This window comes from Ischnura elegans, chromosome 8 (assembly GCF_921293095.1).
Source record: "Ischnura elegans chromosome 8, ioIscEleg1.1, whole genome shotgun sequence".
In the NCBI taxonomy this organism is placed as follows: domain Eukaryota; kingdom Metazoa; phylum Arthropoda; class Insecta; order Odonata; family Coenagrionidae; genus Ischnura; species Ischnura elegans.
The window spans coordinates 545671-566531 of record NC_060253.1 but is presented as its reverse complement, the minus strand read 5'-3'; the positions used below and the strand labels follow the sequence as shown (position 1 = coordinate 566531).

At 40.2% G+C, this 20861-nt stretch overlaps 1 protein-coding gene across 2 annotated transcripts in view; it reads left to right on the top strand.

Moving 5' to 3' along the window:
• LOC124163318 (protein TANC2) overlaps positions 1-18637 on the top strand; it is a 529785-nt gene extending 511148 nt beyond the window's left edge. For both annotated transcript variants that reach the window (XM_046540135.1, XM_046540134.1), the window contains 3 exons: positions 5089-5344; positions 5426-5526; positions 18085-18637. In XM_046540135.1, the coding sequence (XP_046396091.1) occupies positions 5089-5344; positions 5426-5526; positions 18085-18271 (544 nt within the window). In that variant the 3' untranslated portion in view covers positions 18272-18637. The remainder of the gene's footprint in view (positions 1-5088; positions 5345-5425; positions 5527-18084) is intronic.
• Positions 18638-20861: the final 2224 nt, after the last annotated feature.

Below are 20861 nucleotides of genomic sequence, written 5' to 3'. Positions count from 1 at the left end.
CATAGAGTGGGGTTGCAATGGTTGCTTAAAATTGGCTGGGCGAAACTTCTCACAAATTCCACAGGTTTTTTTGTAATCTATAATGCTAGATGACATGCCTGGCCAATAAAATAACCCTCTACCTCTAGCCTTAGTTTTAGTTTCTCCACAGTGACCCTCATGCAGCAACTTAAGGACATACGATCTCAAAGCACCTGGAACTACTACTTTTTCCCCTAGAAAAATTAAACCCTCTTCAAAACAAAGATCATTTTTTAGCTTATAATATGGTTTACACTCATCAGATAACTTTTTATAAACTGGCCAGGCTGACTTACAAAATTGACTTATTTTACTCAAGACCATATCTTTGCTAGTTTCCAATTGAAACTGAGACAGACGCTCTTTTGACATAGGCAGATGCTTGCTAATGGAATGGACTACCTCTAGCATTTGCAGGTCATCAGTGACATGGTCTGTAACATAAGAGCGTGACAAATGGTCGGCAAAATGCATAAGTTTACCCGGTAAATAAGTAACATTTAAATGATACTTCAATAATTTCAACCTTAGTCGCTGCAAACGAACAGCACCAATTTGATGCACTGGTTTAGTCATAACATTGATTAGGGGTTTATGATCACTCTGAACCAGGACTGGTTTGCCATAAATATAGTAATGTAATTTGGAAGCTGCGAAATAGACTGCTAAAAGCTCTTTTTCTATTTGTGAATAATTGCACTCACTACTGGTGAGTGATCTTGAGGCTATGTGCACTGGTTTAAGACCTTTAGGACCTTCCTGAAACAACGTACACCCTAGCCCACTTTGTGAAGCATCACATTGTATAACCAATTTAGCACTGGGATCAAAGTTAGCCAGTACAGGGGCATTGGATACTAGATTTTTAAGCTGAGTAAATGCCACTTCATGGCTCGGAAGCCATTGCCATGCAACATCAGTTTTAAGTAAATCATGGAGAGGAGCACAAATGTTGGACATATTTGGTATGTATGTCCGAACATAATTAAACATTCCTAAGACTCTCTGTAGTTCTTTGCGATCACCTGGTGCGGGCAAGTTTACCAAGGCATGAATACGATCCGGGTCTGGTTTCTTACCTTCTTTAGAAAATATTTGCCCAACATACTTCACCTGAGATACTTTGTACTGGAGTTTGTCTCTATTGAACTTGGCCCCAACTACTTTTGCCCTCTCCATCAGTTGTTTTACACACTCATCATGCTCAGCTTGGGAGCTTCCGGTACATAGAATATCATCAAAAAACAAAACTACACCTGTAATATCTCCAAAATTTTGCTCAATTACTTTTTGAAACATCTCTGGGGCATTGGACAACCCATATGGCATGCGTAAATATTTATAGCACCCAAATGGGGTAGAGAAACAACACTTGGACGACGAATCATTGTCAAGCCGTAGCTGATGAAACCCTTCTTTTAGATCAAAAACTGAATATATGTGCTTATTACTTAATTTTTCAGACAACTGCTCAATTGAGGGAATTTCATGATAATCCCTGAGAATCACTTTGTTTAATTCAGTGGGGTCCAGACACAATCTTAGTTTACCTGAAGGTTTTTCGACAATAACCAAGTTACTAACCCAAGAATTGGCATCAAGGGTATCTACCTTTTTTATAATACCCTTCTTTTCCAGCCTATCCAGCTCTGATTTCAACTGAGGCTTAATGGAACTAGGAACTCTCCTTGGGGGTTTACAAACAGGGCTTGCATTACTTCTAATGACAATTTTACATTTTTGTGCTAAACAGCCTATCCCACTGAAATTTTCCTTATAATGTAACACAAAAGCATCTCTATTACTGCTGGAAATATCGTGAACACGTTTTACCAGATTGAAATCAACACATGATTGTAATCCCAACAGTGGAGTACTCTTAGAATCTATAATAACAAACTGAACATTTTTACATTCATTTCTAACTGCACAACTAAGATTTACAACTCCCACTGCAGGTATAACAGTACCTCCCCAGACTTCAATTTTAATGTTAGTGGGCTCAACTTTACTTAGGTGATTCACTTTTTTAAACAGTTGTAACGGAATTATGTTTATCTCCGAGCCTGGATCCAGTTTAACACTTACATGAAGGTTTTCGATTAAAATTAACTGTCTCCATTCTTTTTCTGGTGGATTGAGATTTACTGAGTGAACTTTAACAGAGTCACAAATTATAGATTCATCCAATGATGCCTCAGATTGAAATGTTTTCACCTCTCTGACTTTGCGTACCCTGCACGAAACAGCGAAATGGCCGGAAATTCCGCATTTTGAACAGTTTTTTCCATAGGCAGGGCACGCTCAAGGTTTGTGCGAAGTTTGACACCTACGGCAATTAAATTCTTCATTTCCGGAACTTGCACTCACCTCATTACGTGAAATACCACCATTACCTGAAAACTTAGGCTTGCTTTTCCTTTTGACATGATCCACACCGGCACTGCTTAGTTCTTGGATTCTAGGTTGAGTAGATTCATTGGCTCCGTTAATTTGTTGAACCTGATGGCGGCTAATCTCAACTGACCGACAGTAGGCCGCTACTTTGGCGAGGGTTCTGTCCTCCATTCGCAGCAAAGACTCTTGAACGCCCTTGTCCCGGATGCCTTGAATCACGCGGAAGATCATCATATATTCTTCCTGAGGGGCTGGACTATCATAACCACAATTCTTTATAAGTCGCCGACAATCTGTCAGAAAGTGGTCAAATGTCTGTCCTTCCTGTTGGAACCGTTGATGAAACACGAACTGTTCGTAAATTGGGTCTTGCTTTGGATTTACAAACTTTTCGTAAGCTTCCTTAACTTTGACGTAAGCTAGCTTATCTTCATTAGATAAATCAAAAGTTTCAAATAGAGCTCGACCCTGCGATCCCAACATATTTTTTAGGAGAGCTATTTTCACTTTGTCCGCCGATTCATCTTGTCCCGTGGCGATAAGATAATTTTCAAAATCCCCCACAAATATAAGCCAATCTTTATAGGCGGTAGGGCTCTCTAAATCGACACTATCGGGCAGTTTAACAAGGTGAATACCTGCCATCTCTGCAGTTTCGGCAGTTTGGCAACCACTTGAAGTACACGAAACTGTTACTATTAGTTCCACACGTCAGAAGAGTCGTAGGTCACAGTTAATCAATTCCACAAAACTGCGCCATGTTTAATCTTTTATTGTGGTGTAACACTTATTGCAATACAAAAACTAACTTCAATACACAGTGATCCACCCATATATATACTAGTGGCCAACCTTCTAAGTTTCCACACCAAGTTACATGGTGGCCAACCCTGAAGATTCACACAGATTAAAGATCTACAACACCAGCTGTAAGTTTTTAGGAGAACTCTTTCCCTCCAAAGCTGCAATTCATCATTTAAGATTTCACACTTTGATGCACCACAGTCAGAAACACTGGTTTTTTTTGCTGCTTTTGTTGGATTGACTAGTTTTGTTGACAAACTTTTGCTGTAGTTTGTATAAACGAATGCCATTAGCTCCTGGGGACCGAGGCTGATGTTCGTAATTTCAAAACATTTCGTATTATCAAAACTTTGTATTATCAAATAGGGCCATGTATTTACCATAAGCTTTTTGCTGGGATTACAATTTTACTTCGTATTATGGAAAATTTTGTAAGATCCTGCTTCGTATAATCGAGAGTTTACTGTATCCAGGCATCTTTTTCCCCTGTGGAGTTTTGTTAGCTTTGGAGATTACGCATGCATGGATGGTCTGCAATGTGGATAATCTGCACACAGATAATTGGTTGGTAGTTTACAATATATAATTTTAATTCCTTAAAAAAATCAATGTGGGGTTGATAAGCATTACATAATGTGAATTTCATGAGAAAAATGTGGAAAAATGTATTAAAATTTCCTATTCAAATATGCATTAAAATTTGCTCACTTTATGCTTCAAAAAATTGCCTTTGTTGCTTTGATGTGTACATATATTGCTCAATTTATGCTTAGATAACCTAGTGCTGGGGAGACTTGAAGAAATCTAATGGTTTCAATCGTTGATAAAACAATTACAAAAATATATACCGTGGTACACTTATTGCGCCTGGGTGAATACTCAAACAGCCAGGGAAGAAAATAAAAACAGAATCAAGAATGGCATTGGTGATTGAGGGTCTTTGTTTTTTACCTTCACTTACAATGAGAAATTGAGAGTGATTTTTTAGCCATTATCATGTTGCGTACCTGGGTACATATTTTCATGCAGGGGAACGTCGTACCTGGGTAGAAGTGTTGAGATTGAAAATATGTGTCAATTTGGGTGAACTGCCTTTGGTTTAAACATGGTTAAAAAGCTAATGTTTAAAATATAACTTGACCTAATCAAACATTAGGATACGCATGTTCATAATAAATAAACTATGGCAACTGATAACATATTACCAAATACTTATAGTGGATATGCTTTAAAATTGTATCAGTTCACGCGGCTGAATGATGAGAATTTGTAACATTTGTTTGGAACGCTTGGGAAAAACAACAAAAATTCTTGCCATCCATACGCAAGGTGTTGAGAGAATTCATTACCTAATTATATTTACTGAGCTTCTTCTTTCATCTGTACATATATGTATTGTGTAAAGTTTTTCTCATTGCAATAAAAATGTGCAACTTGATGTGAATTTGTTTGAAGGGTATTTATTCCATGTTAAGAAGATGCATACTTTCTGCTCAACTGGTCATTTTTGGTGACAGATTATTCATTTAAATCTTATATCAGCTTGAGATTTTCAGTGTGTTTAGGGTAGACCCGGCCTTGTCTCAAATTTGAAAAATTTTCCTCTGTATTTTCTCAGATGCAATGTTTGAGTTGCAAGTGACAAAAGTTTTCTCTATATATGTATCATGGAAATCTCAAGATGATGGGGAGAAATGCAAATCAGAATAACCAAATGGGAAGAGATGAGCAGGAGAGATGGGTCCTTATTTCATTTTATATGCGGAATAGAATTCACATTGTCTTTTTATGGCAGCATTTCTGCAAAAGGAGATAGAGAAGTTATTTGAAATGGAATAACTGATTGCTGAATTATCTTTTGAACAGGTTGATTCTCTTAAATAAACTTCTTGAGGATGGCAATGTCCTGTACAAGAAGGGTAGATTGCAAGAAGCATCTCATCGGTATCGTTATGCCTTGAAGAAGTGCCCATCTGAAGAAGAGACAGTTGCTGGTGCTGGTATAGAGGGTGGATGGGCAATGGATGATGAGGAAGACTCCCCTATAAAGCTGCGCGAACTGTTTGACTCTGTACGGGTCCACTTGATGCTGAACCTGTCACGGTGTACAAGAAAGCTTGGTGTAAGTGCAGGGTACTTTTTTCTTACTTTATGATTTTAGTGCCTATTTCGAGTAAGTAATATAATTACATTGATGTTGCAGGAGTACTCAGAAGCTGTGGAACTTGCAGAAGGTGTCCTTCGTTTACGGCCTGACTCCTATGAAGCTCATTACGCCAGAGCCAAAGCCAAGGTGGATGTGGGGTATGTATAGTTTGATTGCAACTGCTTGTACATATTTGTGCTTTGCTTTGTTCAAGTCATCATCACAAGTCAACAATCCAGAGATTTATGTGACAAAGCTCTCCACTCCAGCCTTCTTTCAGCTAACATTTTCATACCTATAAATTACTTCTCTTTTTCATCCTTAATTACCAATGTAATCTGTGTTCTGTGTAACTTAATGTGGGCCTTCCTTTGCTTTTCTTCCCATCCACTTGCCCTTTCATGGTTGCCTTCATTAGACCTTTACAGTTTGTTATATGGCTGATTATCTTGTGCATGTCTTCTTCTTATGGTTTATAGAAGGCTTCTCTCTCCTCCCATTCTTCTGAGAACTCATTCATTGTTCACTATGCTGATCAATTTTATTTTCATCATTCTTCTCTAGCACCATTTTGAATGCTTCTTTTCTTGATTTCTTGGCTGCTGTCAACATTAATAAAAAACCTATGCCATACAAATAAACATGGTACAAGTTTCCTCACTTCTATGCATGGATTATTTTTTTTTAGAATGCCGGCTTTGCCTCAGTTATTCTACTACAAATGAAGCTGGCATTCTGCATAAATAAGAAGTCAGTCAAAATTAAAAAGGTCAGCCTAGCAATCTTGTTCTAGGGAATGAAATGTGGAAACTTGTCGACAAAGTTGAAATAGGAACATTATACGAACTTGTGTGGGTCAAAACTAAATGAAAGACCTGAGTGATAATCAAAATGCATAGTCAGGCTGATGTGGAGGCTGAAGTGTTTGGTTCTCAACCTGTGTGTCTGGGTTCAAATCATGGTGGTGTCTGATATTTTCCACAGACTGCCTGAGTCCTGGTGGAGTGCCTTGTGGAGGAGGGCACTCACCCAAGGAGGAATGAAAAGTCATTATGACATCATCTTGACGTCATTTTCAAGTCATGGCTTGGTAGTCACGGTGACCTCAAAATGGTCCCTTGAAATGACATCCCTCGTGACTCATGATGATGTCAATATGACCTTAAATGACTACCTATCATTTTGACCTCATTTTGACCTCACTTTGACTATTTGTGACCAAAACTATTTGTTCTTCTAATGACAATTCATGCTATAATTTCTGTATTTAGATTATCATTTAGGGATAAATTAAACACTTCAGATATGACACTCAGCCTTTATTAGGATTTATTGCAGCAAAAAACAGATAGATTTTACAAGAAGAAAATCCTCAGGATTTGTTTTTAATTTTCCTTTTAATGTTCCTTTTCTCCCTCTTCAAATACAAATCGAGAAAAATTATCTACATTGGCCATTACAGTTGATTCTGTAGCATTTCCTTTCCCTTCAGTTGCCTCTAGTTGCTTAAGCAATTTTGTTGATCTTTGCCTTCTTCTTAATTACTATACCCTGAGGGAAATTCTTCCATCGTGGGACTGAAAGCAAAGGAAAAAATAACATCAAGAAGCTGAATGTTTCTAATTTTGATGATACATAAAATAGAAAAATTGATACTAACTGCAAATAGCCTTATTGATGCAGGGTTTGTTGAACATAATTTTTCCAAGCTCCCCATCCCAATTGATGCAGCGAGCAAATTCATATTTCTGGTCACATGGGCTGAAAACTCCATCAGTATGATCAACTGCAATTTGTCTACGATGTTAAACCTGTGAGAAAGGAAACCAAAATAAATTTTAAGTTTAACATATGGCACAAGAACGGAAAATAGAAGGATTAATTTGATGGATGATGTAGAGCGGATAACAGTCAATTTACTCACAATGATTTGAAGAGAGATGAGGTTTTTAGGAGCTCTTCAAAGTTGTTTAAATTCTTCTCGTCATCCAGAGAAGTTTTGGCGTATTAGCTGCTTCAAACATCTCATCTTCTGGAGCAATATAAAGCAAATTTTCATTTCCTTTTCCTCTCCTGTAAGGGTACAATCTCTTGTCTCGTTTGTAAAAACAAGCGTAAATAATCCGAGAAATGGCATTTTACAGTGAAACAAACGCTCCATTGTTGATGTGAAATGAAGACCGATATTTATTATTGGCCATTATTCCCCTAGTAACGCACGTACGAGCTCTCACCTCAGAGTAAGGATTGGGGTAGAGGGCGCTTTCAGGCTGCGCAGTAGCAGATTCTTGTAGTCAACATGGTTACCACGTGATCGTGGGAAGTAGTGCGGGAATCCCTTGTGGGAAGAATTGTGGGAAGTGTGGGATGTATATGCTGTGTATGCGGGATCTTGACTACATGCGCAGTAGCCAAAGCGCACTCTCCCCCATCCTTACTCTGAGGCTCTCACCGAAAATATTATTGAAAACGGGCAGAGGCTTAATTATTTCTTACGCAAATGCAGCAATCAGCGACGATGAGTTATTTAAAAACCGCGGCGCATTCTAGTTTAGATATGGCGCGTCACGGATTTCCTTCGAAATATTTTGGCGAAATAGGTTCGTTCCCGGAGACTTCTTTGCGGTAAAAGCGAATAATAGACCATTTTAAAGGAACAATTATCATATAACGCCATTAAATCTCGGACGAAAATCAATAAAAATATCGAGAACAAAATAAATCACGATAAATATCATCCGGTATCCATTAAAATATCACGATATATATCATCCGATACAAATATCGGGGCCCATAAAAATTGCCTACCGATAAGATACCACGATATATCATTTCATAAAAAAATCTCATGCCCAATAAAAAATTGCCTTCAGATAAAATATATCACGTTATATAATTCGATGAAAAAATACCTCCTATTTAATATCGCGATATACCATACATTTGTAAGTTTTTAACGCACCGATTTATGGTCTAGCATAAACGAAGGCCAACCCTATACATATTCCAGCCATAAACATTTTCCCAAACTAATTTCCCGATGCCAAAACATGATAATTTATCGTGCGCAACGACGCAATCGGGTGATAAATCACGATGTTTTATCGCGGCTGCGGCTTTTATGAAACAATGAATCGCGATATTTTATTCAAGCAGCAATTTTTATTGGATGATATTTCGTGACATTTAAGCAGTGCCGATTTTTTTATCGGATATTCTAGCGTAGTATTTTATCAAATGACGATTTTTATCAGGTCCAATATTTGTTATAGCGGATGATATATCTTTATATTTTATCGAAAGGATATTTCTACCTTATAATAGTAGTTCCGTAGTATTTTATCGGAAGACTATTTTTAACGATTCCGATATTTTTTATTGGCTCAGTTAATTTATCGCACCCGATATTTTTATTGGATGATATATCGTGATATTTATCGGTTCCAATATTCTATCGGTCCCGATACTTTTATTGGGCCCTATTTATCGGACAATCATTTATCGATAATGTACAAAACTCAAATTAGTATTCCCGATATAATTAATTATCGCGATATTTCACGATATATATCGCCCAGGGCAAGTGGCCCAGTCACGTCTTGGGGTATCAATAGGGGAAGGGAAGGAGGGGAGGCGCCTTAAGGGGCGCCGCCTTTTAAATTTAGGCCTAAAACCTGGCTATGCCACTGAGTGACCTATTGGATGTAGCCACTGACTATAGGCAGATGGGTCCCAGGAGTTTAAACCTGGGGTGAAACTTTGTGCTCCCCAAAATTAATAATTATCTGTAGAACTAGCCCAGGGAAAGGAACTGGCCCCCCTCCTTAAGGTGTGGTATTCGCATGCGTGGTTCTGTCAGGGGTGAGCTCTACCCTCACCTTCCCAAACCAACCTTCAGGTTGGAGTATCGTAGAGAATATTTGACAATTTTTTTTTATAGATTCTCACTTTTAGTGAAAACTTGTACATATGAATTGAAAGTCAAAATGACGTCACTTTGACATCAGAATGACCCGCAAAAAGTCACCTTCACAGTCCTGACTGAATATAGTGACTTTTTGTGGGTCATTTTGAGGTCAAAGTGATGTCATTTTGACTTTTCTTCCTCCTTGGGTGCACTCAGTCTGTCAGATAGGTTGTTGAGGACCTCTCTCTTAAAGAGAAGGCTAATGCCTACACTTCCACCATTCCTTCACAACCCTTCCCTGTGGCACAAATGACCTCAGCTGCCAGTTAACTCTGCTTTATAAGATACACCGTACAAAACCAAGTGTGATTTAAAGGTCCCACTGATAGGACTTTATGTTTCCTTCAAATTGTATACTTTTGACTTGAGGGCTGAGGCTTGATTTCTGGCCGTACTCATTTGATTACTGATGCATTCAATACTCTGTGTGGTGATTTTGCTTCATGGTTGAAACTACTGTATCAAATTCCTGTGGATGTATCTGTTACATCCATGCCGCGCTTAGTGCAAGGGATGAGTTCCATGGGGTCTTTCTTTGCACTAATCGAATTTGCATTATTCGAGACCATTTTAACACATGAGGAAGATATGGATGTGTTCCTGGTTGCATAGGTATTGGGTATCGAATTTCCTTTAAACCATTGATATTCCTATTATAAGCCTTAGAAAACCGTATTTATGTTAACATTTATAGTTTAAATTATCTTTAAACATGGTAGGTACGCATTAAAAGACATTTTTTCCCCTAAAAAGCATTTGTGTGTCAGTTGATGGTTTGAGGTGTTACTTTGTGGAATTTGTTCATATTGATTGAAAATTGAACTTTGTTTTTCCACATAAATCTGTATTTGGTCACGACCTGCGTTGCGCATCCACGTCGTGCGACCATGCAGTGAATCGAAACCAGGACCTCTTAAAATTCCCTCTGTATGTGCAGGTGGGCCAACATTTAGGAAAAAAACATGCTAGCTCAGTGGTTCACTATGCATGGCTGGCAGGTGATGAATTTTCAAACTAGTCTTAAAACAATTCTTGTGTCATCCAGGCCCTTTTGTCTTGAAGTTTCCACTTGATGTCTCGGAGCAATCACTACTCTTATCTTCTCTTATAGATAATAAATAGAGCCACAGATTTTGCACCAACAGCTTCCTGTGATAGAGGAGCATCATTTGACTATTTATGATTAATCCAGGTAATTAGAAGTCTTTCAGTTTTTTATCCAGCAATGAACTTCACGTACGTGTTGACTGCTTGGCTGCAGTTGGTGTTGCTGATGTCACTGATGTTTTAACTATGTCTCCATTTAGAAAAATAGTGTGGACTGTCAACATCGTGAGCTTAAACTTGCATGCAATATAGCTGTGACGCTCTCCATTTCCAAAGCAATAGATCACTTTCAATTTATCTTCTAGGTTTATGCTTTTTCTTGATAACTTCTTTATTTTTCTATCTGCATTCCTATTTTTTGCCATCGTTCACTTGGCTTTTACTCTGTATGACTCTATGAAAATCATTTTCTACAGCTGAACAACTGCTGCACTGTATTCCTGAGATGCAGGGGAGCTTACGGCTGCTGGAAGGGAAAGAAGTCAATGTGTTAGAATGAAGCCAATCTCTCTTGGACCCTTTTACGTGTTGATGCTATGCATTGGCAACTCAGTCCCCATTCCATTTCTCTCCCGTGAATACCTATGATCTTGAAGGCTTTAAGCTGGAAACTTTACTTAGAAGTCAAATCACTGATAACCTGGGGCGGCAAAAAATACCTCTCAAACCGTATTGTTTAAAAAAAAATCATTTCTACTAGCATACAACGTAATTAATGATCTAAATTAACTAACATCATTTAGTAAAGGGGACTAGATAAATTACTTCCATTGGTCGGCTACTCAGACCGCGTGACAAGTAATATTTTTGGCCATTGCGCGGCAATGGATTTTGACGAATATATAAACAAAGAATAAGATTTGAGGCAAGAAATACCATTAATATGGATAAAATGAGAGTAATATGGGGTCTACTTAGTGCTAGTTCAGGTTTTATCAAGAGAGTGTTAAGGTTATTTGATAAGGTTATTGAAGCCTTCAACTGAAAGTAGTATCCGAGATACTTATTTCTCTGATCACAAAGCCCAACTGTTTGAGCTTATTACACATTGTAATCCTGCCCTGACCCAATCTAACCCTGCCCAATAAAGTTTATTACAGATGATCTTTCTCACCTGCGGCACAGTCGCAGTTCAATGATTTACTTCATCAGCAATCCTGGGATTCTATGTACACAGAGGATGCACTTGATATTAAATTTGACAACTTCTTAGACATTTTTTTGTATTGTTTCGATGTAGCATTCCCTCTAAAAGCAATCAAATCTTCAGTCACCTCTAAGAATAAGTGGGTTACCAATGAAATTAGGGCCTCATCGTTGAAGTTAAAACAGGTCTTCCATGAATTAAAATTTAGTGACTCCCAGTCCCTCAAAAAGTATTATAAAACTTTAAAACGTGGACACCGTGTTTTAGTTAATGAGACAAAAAGAAAGTTCAACATGCATACCATTAATTCCTCAGCTAACCGAAGCAAGGCTGCCTGGAATTTAATCAAAAATTCCACTTCTTCAAAAGCTTCTAAATCCTCCATTGACATGGTTTTGCATGACAGCTCTTTAATATTAGACAAAACTGTCACAGCCAACTTGCTCAATAATAACTTCCTGAAATTAAGAAAGAGAAATTAAAGGTAGCCAGAGTTGTCCCGATTTTCAAGAATGGTGACCCCCAAGACATGAATAATTACCAGCCAATTTCTGTTCTTTGTATTTTCAAAGGTTTTTGAACAAGTCATCTTTAACAGAATCTTATCGTTTTTAACTAAATTTGATATTCTCTCTAAAATACAATTTGGCTTCATGAAAAATAGGTCAGCCGAAATTGCCATGGCTAAGTTCATTTATAATGTTATTAGTGAACTTGACAAACACAATTCTGTCACAGGAATCTTCTATGACCTTAACACTAGAACTACCAAAGGAGTCATTTTGACTCCTCACGATTTTTTTGAAAAGCGTGTACCTATTATTTTATTTTCTAGAACTATTTTAATCGCTAAGCCTTATTTTGTGTCAAAAATGAATAAAAGTCACGGAATTTCAGGTCAGAAATCAGAAAATTTTAGTCAGGGCAGAGAAATAAAAATTGTGAGGAGTCAAAATGACTCCATCGGTAGTTCTAGTGTTAAAAAAGCATTTGATTCTGTGGATCATGAGATCTTACTTTCTAAACTTGAAAGCTATGGCATCTCAGGCATAGCAAATCAGTGGATAAAATCCTTCCTAACAGGTAGATCTCAATCAGTGAGTATCTTCTCCTTGACTATAAGTACTTATGCCACATCTATCCTTTTAACAGTCACTAAAGGTGTCCCCCAAGGGTCCTCTTCTTTTCCTCATCTATACTAACAATCTTCCCTCCTATTTTAATGGTGGTATTGTTTGCATGTATGCAGATGACACAACCTATTTATTTTCCTCAAAGTATTTTAACTATGATGTAGTACAAGGAAACATTAATGCAATGAGTAAATGGTGTGATGACAACAATGTAGTCATAAATGATAAAAAAATCTACGTTTATTCAGTTTCATACACGTCAAAAGAAAATAACCTGTATGTATGTACTCCACTTCTGAGGGTAAATGGCAAAATTTTAAGTTCTTCCACTGAAACGAAATTCCTGGGACTATATGTGCATGAATCATTATCCCGGGAAATGCATATTGATATTCTTTGTACCAAAGTGGCATCTGGATGTTATCTCCTTAGAAGGATCAAAGCGTTCACCGACACCAACATGGCCCTTTCTGTCTACCATGCGTATATCCACAGTAGGCTGAAAAATGGAATTGTGGTCTGGGGCCACTCTCAATACAGTATTAGGCTTTTTAGACTCCAGAAATGGGCCATTAGGATCATTCAAGGTATTTCTGGCAGAAGTAGCTGCCGGGAGAATTTTAAATCCCTGGGTATTCTTACATTACCTGTATGTATATTTTTTCATCTATAGTTTTTATCCCGCAATACAGAAGCATGTTTGAGATTGGAATAAATGGTGATGTACATAATTACAATACTAGCGCTTCTAAAAACTTCCATCTCCACGCCACAGTGTGTCATCGTCCTGTATTTATGTTTCTGTCTCTTTGTTTCAATTTCTATTATATGTTATTATGATTGTATATTCGCCTGTGGCGACCTGTGTGAATGTGAATTTGAAATGTATGAGACCTATATGGTTCGTTTCCTCTTCTTGGGATCAGCGTTCCCCGAAACGCATGTGCTATATCTATCCTACTGTGTGTGTGATTGTGACCACCTTTTTATATATATATATATATATATATATACTACTTCATTCATTCACACGACGCCTTAAGTGCAAATATGCATATAAATTCACAGGTAAGGAAAGAAAGGGAAAGGAACATGGAATAGAAAAAGGACAAGGACAACGGTGCTGTGGTAGATGGAAAAAGCCAGAAATCAGAGGGTAAAAATGCGGCCTGACTGGGACTCGAACCCAGAACCTCCTGGTTGCCGGCCAGGTGCTCTACCAGTTGCGCTACCAGGACGCTTAGATTTACCATGATTTCGGCGGGGGTTTATATACAGTAAACTCATCCATTATTGCCTCCCTTCCTCCCACCGACTCCGCCCTCAACCTCCACACCCTCGAATTGGCTTGCATTTGGCACTTTCAAGCCAATAGCTTTCCAGGTCTGAACGTCGCATCCTAACCCCTATTCCTAACTCCCCCTCCCCAAACACCTCTCCCCTTACCCCTCTTCTCCCTCTTCCAACCCTCTCCTTTCCTCACCATTCATACTTCAGTTGACGAAGAAGCCTGAAGTGCTTCGATAGCTTCGACGAGTTTATTTATTCAATGTGAGTGTTTCTTTTTTGTGTCTCTGTGTTTATCGATATTAACTTGAACTATTTATATTACGTGCCACGTGCATATCATATTTTCCAAAACATTGTGTATATATATATATATATATATATATATATATATATATATATATAAACACGTTTGAAATAAACTCACACGAGCATTATAAATAATGTAAAGGAACTTCTTCTTGTCCTGGGGTGGGCACACAAAAAAACTTAGAAATTGACAGAAAAAGGAAAAATAAAATAAAAGTGAGGAACTTACGGGGAAAGGTTGTTTTTACAAATTTTCGATGGGACGCAGCCCATCTTTCTCAAGTGAGAAGAGGAGGGAAAGTGAGGAAAGGGCATAAGGAAGGGTGCAAGGAAGAGGGCAAATATGGAGGGAGGAAAAACGGTGGACGGGGATTGGTTGTTCTTTCTAGTGGGCGCGGTTGATTCCTGGACCAGAAAACGCACGATTGGCCAATATAGAAAGCAGGGCAGAAATTACAATGAAGAAGGTAAATGATGTTGGTGGAAGTACAAGTAGTGGAGGGGACAATCGGTAGGCATTTAAGCTTGGGGAGAAAAGAGGCAAGGGGTGGAGAGAATATCTTGCAGGTTTTACACCTGGGACGATTGCAAGGTGAGGGTGTGGAGATAGTGACTGACTGCGACTTTTGGAGAGGGCGGGTGGCTTTAAATATGGTGTTTAAATTCGGCGGTCTCTTAAATGTTATCCGAGGAGTGGAAGGGAAAATCTGAGAGGTGGACTTGTGTTTGGAAAGGATGGGGTACAGGTCCTTCAATATATTTTGTAGCAAGTGAGCACCAGGAAAGTAGGTTGTGAGCAGAGAAGGAGAGCAATGTTTGTCTGCGCGGGGTTTATTGTGAATAGCCGGTTTTTTACTTATTTTGTTCATCAAGAGTTTTTCGGGGTAGCCACGGTGAAGAAGAGAGGTGTGGAGTTTGGAGAGGAATTTTTGAAGGTCTTCGGGGTTATTACAGATTCTGTGTCCCCGGACAGAGAGGGAATAAGGGATGGAACGTTTGGTGTGTGGTGGATGGCAACTGCTGTAGTGAAGGTATTGTTGTTTGTTAGTAGCTTTGATGTGAACCGATGTTTTGAATTTGTTATTATCTAAAAGGTGTATGTCCACATCTAAGAAGTTGATATTGGTTTTGGAGATGGAAGAGGTGAAAGAGACTGAGGCAGAAGCGTTAAGTGAAGAAACAAAGGTATTGAGAGAGTCGATGTCATGAGGCCAGAGAATGAAAATGTCATCAATGTATCTGAGCCAAAGAAGAGGTTTTAGAGGGTAATTAGTGAGGAAATTTTCTTCAAACAGGCCAAGGAAAAGATTTGCATAAGAAGGGCTAAACCTACTTCCCATGGCGCAGCCTGATATTTGCAGATAGCAGTTATTGTTAAAAGAGAAGGCATTGTGGGTGAGAATGAAATGGGAAAGATCAAGAAGAAAGTCAGTGCTAGGGTTTTGAGGAGTGGGTCGTAATGAAAGATAGTGGCGGAGAGCAGCGAGTCCCTCAGAATGAGGGATTGAAGTGTAAAGTGAGGTTACATCAATAGTGGCCATGATAATGGGCTGATTGGGGGGGAGGGAAATGGAATTGAGTTTAGAAAGGAAGTCATGAGAATCTTTGATGTATGATGGAAGGGACTGAACGAAGGGTTGGAGATAGAAATCAACGAAGGCCGAGATGCGCTCCGCAGGAGTTTCGAGAGGAAACTATGGGGTGGCCTGGGTTATTAGCTTTATGAATTTTTGGAAGGATGTAGAAAGATGGCGAAGTGGGGTGAGCTGGTAAGAGAAGGGAAATGTCTGACAGGCTTAGGCCCTCGGAGGGAGCTTTTGTTTTTAGTTGGGCATTCAATTCTGTGTGAAAATCAGAGGTAGGATCTGATGAGAGAGGGGAGTAGGAGGAAGGGTCTCCTAGTAGTCGGTTGCACTCTGATATGTAGTCGCTGGTGTCAAGTACAACGACTGTGGAACCTTTGTCGGCCGAGGTAATCACTATGTTAGGGTTTTTTTGGAGTTTCCTGATGGCGGCGGACTCCGAGGGGGAGAGATTTGGCGGCGGGTGGAGAGAGCGTAGGAAAGATTCACTCGAAGCCCTAGAGAGGAGACAGTTGATAAAAATTTCAAGCGGGTGGTGGGGAGGAAGAGGTTTGGGCTGGTGAGAGGAAGGGGAGCGGAATTTGAGGAGGGCATTGTGAATACCCTCCGGCGCCTGTTGTCTTATGTGGGAATTCCAGAAAACCTTCCACTGAAGGTTTCGGCAAAAATGCAAAATGTCCGTGAGAAGAGTAGTGGGGTTAATCCTAGGCATTGGGGAGAAAGAGAGTCCGCGGTTGAGGACAGAAACCTCGGCGGGGCTGAGCTTAGCGGAAGAAAGGTTTACCACTTGCTGGTCGGTGGGTTCCACTGGGTCCTGGTCGTTAGGGTCAATTGGTATAGGATCGCGCCGAGGAGGCTGGGTTGAGTGCTCCGGGGCTGCTATGGGTCGCGGCGGAGGTGGGGGTGGAGGGGGGAGTTTAAAAAGTGTGGCCAGGTCTGGTTTGACGCCTATGAGAGGAGGGGGGGCTTGTGGGTGGGGTGAGAGATGCAGGGGGAGGGAAAGGCCATCTCGGAAATGTGAAATGCATAGGGAAGAGAGTTTGTGCAGTGAATTCTCGCGTTTCTTCTCGAGGAAGAGGTGCGACATATATATATATATATAAATAGTTCAAGTTAATATCGATAAACACAGAGACCCAAAAAAGAAACACTCACATTGAATAAATAAACTCGTCGAAGCTATCGAAGCACTTCAGGCTTCTTCGTCAGCTGAAGTATGAATGGTGAGGAAAGGAGAGGGTTGGAAGAGGGAGAAGAGGGGTAAGGGGAGAGGTGTATGGGGAGGGGGAGTTAGGAATAGGGGTTAGGATGCGACGTTCAGACCCGGAAAGCTATTGGCTTGAAAGTGCCAAATGCAAGCCAATTCGAGGGTGTGGAGGTTGAGGGCGGAGTCGGTGGGAGGGAGGGAGGCAATAATGGATACTTTGTAGCATTGATTGAAAATGGAATCATGTGAAAGACAATGTGTAGTAACTGGTAGAGAGGAGTGGGGGGAAGATGGACAACAGGAGGCGCGATGATTGTTAATTCTGAGATTGAGAGGGGTAGTGCATTGGCCAATATAGAAAGCAGGGCAGAAATTACAGTGAAGAAGGTAAATGATGTTGGTGGAAGTACAAGTAGTGGAGGGGAAAATCGGTAGGCATTTAAGCTTGGGGAGAAAAGAGGCAGGGGGTGGAGAGAATATCTTGCAGGTTTTACACCTGGGACGATTGCAAGGTGAGGGTGTGGAGATAGTGACTGTATATATATATATATATATATATATATAGATTTTATATCATTTTGGCATCATAATATATTTTATATGTATATAAAATCTATCATGTCATTTTTCAAAATCTTTCCGAGACCTGCCCCATTGCCTGAGGGAGGAGGGTTCATCCCCCCCCCCCCAGGCCATCCCACCCCCAAAACGATATTCCCACTCACACCACTTATAATGTGCGAGAGGACTTTTTTTATGATTGCATATTTCTAAAAATTTGGGTAAATATCTCAATAAAGTGGCCTACTATAAGGGAATTTTTGAGTGGTATTATACTCAACCATCGCAACCCCCACCCAAAATTAATTTCTAGCGTGACCACTTACATAATTGGTTTTCTGTGACTTTTTCAATTGAGCAATGCTGAACTGTGTTGATTTTTAATGAAAGTTAATTTCTTGGTAATTTTTTTCAGTGATGTGGATGGTGCACTTGTGGACATAGAAGAGGCTCTGAGGGTGGTGCCGTCTGTGAGCAGGGAGGCCAGGAGAGTGCTGAGGCGTGTCCAAGAGGAACTGCGGGCGCAAGTGTATCCCAAGGTCCACTCCACTGCCGAAAGAGAGCCATGCTTAGGAGAAGACGAGCGCGTCACGGAAGAATGAGGGATGATGGTGTATGTGCATGTGATAAATTTATATTGCTTGTTATGGTGCTTATGTGAAGTGAAGAAATTGTGTCAAACTGGAATCAAATTCTTTGTGCTGAATGTAAATGGTTTATCGAAGACGAGTAGAAACCTAGTGATGGATCTTCCCCAGTTATCAGACTCCAGATCATTTTAGCTTTACCACATATTTATGAGCCAAAAAATGGTTTAACTGTTATTTATTAAAGGAAATTTTTTATCCTTAATTTATGCGCTATGCACTGATCAAAAATCAGTGTTAGATCTTTGTGAATTTATACCTTCCATGCAATTTTGTATTTCTTACAAAATGAGTGAAATTATTATTTTATGAAGAAGAGAGCATTGGTGATTTTAGTTTTGGTCATCCCTCAGACCCGATAAAGTAACCCCTAAGTGAAAATCCTCATGTTTGAGAATTATAATGTCATCACCGGTTTTTCTTTGGAACACGAAGAAGGAGAGCAGAAAGGTAAATTCAATGCAAATGAGCCCAGCAATGTTATGGGAGGAGAGAACTTGTGGGATTCCATTGCTGGTCATTCATGATTTTAACCCCTCAAGCGCAGCGAGCATTTAATTAAATCCCATCCCAGCTGAGATGAGATGATGAGAGAAGGGATGACATGTAAATGACTTTGACTTTGTGGCATACCATTCAAAAATTTATAGAAAATTTTCAGTTTTCAAAAATTTAACTTGGTTTCGAATAAGCTACGAGATCTCTAACATTCCATGCATTTGTTAAATACAATAACATGATGTGTTTTAGTTATTTGGGGTTGAAAATTTCATAATAGATTTCAGTGTGGTCTAATCCGGTCCCAGATACAATAAAAACCTAAGTCAAGTCTCCATAAGGGTGTGGGCTAAGAGTCCTCGCTTTAACTTGCTCATCTGATCGGTCGCGCGAGTGGGGACTCTTATTAAGCGTTCACCTCGTAGCAAGTAGGGGATCGACTTCCGTCAGAAACATTTCGGCTCACGCCGGATTCAGAATGTGGGGCCACAGGAATGGGAGCGGGCGCTCTCTAACTACCCTCAGCAGCCCCTCCTCTCATCTTTGCAGTCTCTCTCCGCACAGCATTGAAGTTAATGACGGTCGTAGCTTTGAGCGCCGCTAGCGATGGAGCGTTGTGGCCCATGGAGTGAGGCGGCAGTCGATTCACTGATATGCGCTTTCGGCCCTTTTCACTGCATCATCCTTCCGTGCCCTTCGCAGGGGGCAACGCCGCCCCTGATTGCCCACCATTCTTCCACCTCCCCCTACCATAATTTTTATCGTCGCTCCAATCATTTCCATACACACTCTCCCCCCTCTCGGCCTCCACTCCATATTTTTCCCTCCCTCCTTTATATGCCTCCTCCTCCCCCTTGCATCATTTCGCGCCGCTCGGCCACTTTTACCCCTTTTTCCTCCCGCGGACTAATGAAATAAAAAAGAATCCTCCTCCACCCCCCTCATTCCCCATACATATCCTCCTTCCTTTGCCTTTCGATCTGCTCCGTCTCCATTTTTTTCCTTCCCTTCACCCAGCGACGACCATATTCTCCAAAATTATGCCATCCCGTCCCTCGTACTCGTTCCGAATGAAGGCCATCTCCCCGTCCCGTTCGATCGCATCCCCCACCCCCTGCTTCTTCATTCTTCCTCTTCACCCGCGCTTGTGTGCTCCACCGTCTTCATCTGTCTGCTCTAACCTCTCCCTTCGCCATTCCTTGACTTTTGTGCCTTTATCTCACTTCGGAGACAATGACCGTCAAGTCTTCGTTGTGAAATCACGACGGTACCCTTTCAGATAAAGTTCTCCAAATGCTTTTTCCGGTGGGAGTGAACCTTAGCTCAGTGATTGGCAAAGGGTCGCCCGTAATATTCGTGCCTTCAGTATGTAGTTTCAACCAGTAAATAATTTATTCAAAAGACTGCTGGATAAGGTTACTTTTCATGAAAAAAATGCGATATTCCTATTCTTCCCTGAGTGCGAACTTACGATTTTGCAGTCCTTTAGTACTTCATACCTTATTCTTTCTTAACTTATCTCGTCCCAGTGGCATATTCCATTCCTACCTCATCACTTCTCACCTATCCCCATGCTAGTATTAAAGTTGATAGTGAGATGAGCTTGAAATAAATGCTTAATTAATACCCTCATTCACTATTGACACCCTTGTGATAGAGCGGGCTGCGCTTATGTTGCAATTTCAATGGGATATTATCGCTTTTGTCATTAAATTTCACTCTTTTCTGTTTATCCATGGCTGATCTGAGTATGAGTGTAGTTGGGAAAATGTTATTTTTATAGCGTTTAGACCTCGGAGAGCCGAATTCGTTTCTCGTCCTCCGGCCCGGTTCCCTCCTCCGACTTACAAGTCTAAGTACCCTTCTCCTTCGCCTCCATCCGCCGTATTTTCTCATCCGTCGAAAACCTTCCATTGGCGCCCCCCTTCACAATCCTCCCCTCTTTCCTCCCTCCATCTTCCTCCTATTTCCTTCCCATTTTCCCTTATCGAGGAATACTATGGCAATTCGTCGCTTAGCACCCCAAGGCAGATGCCCTCTCTTTTTC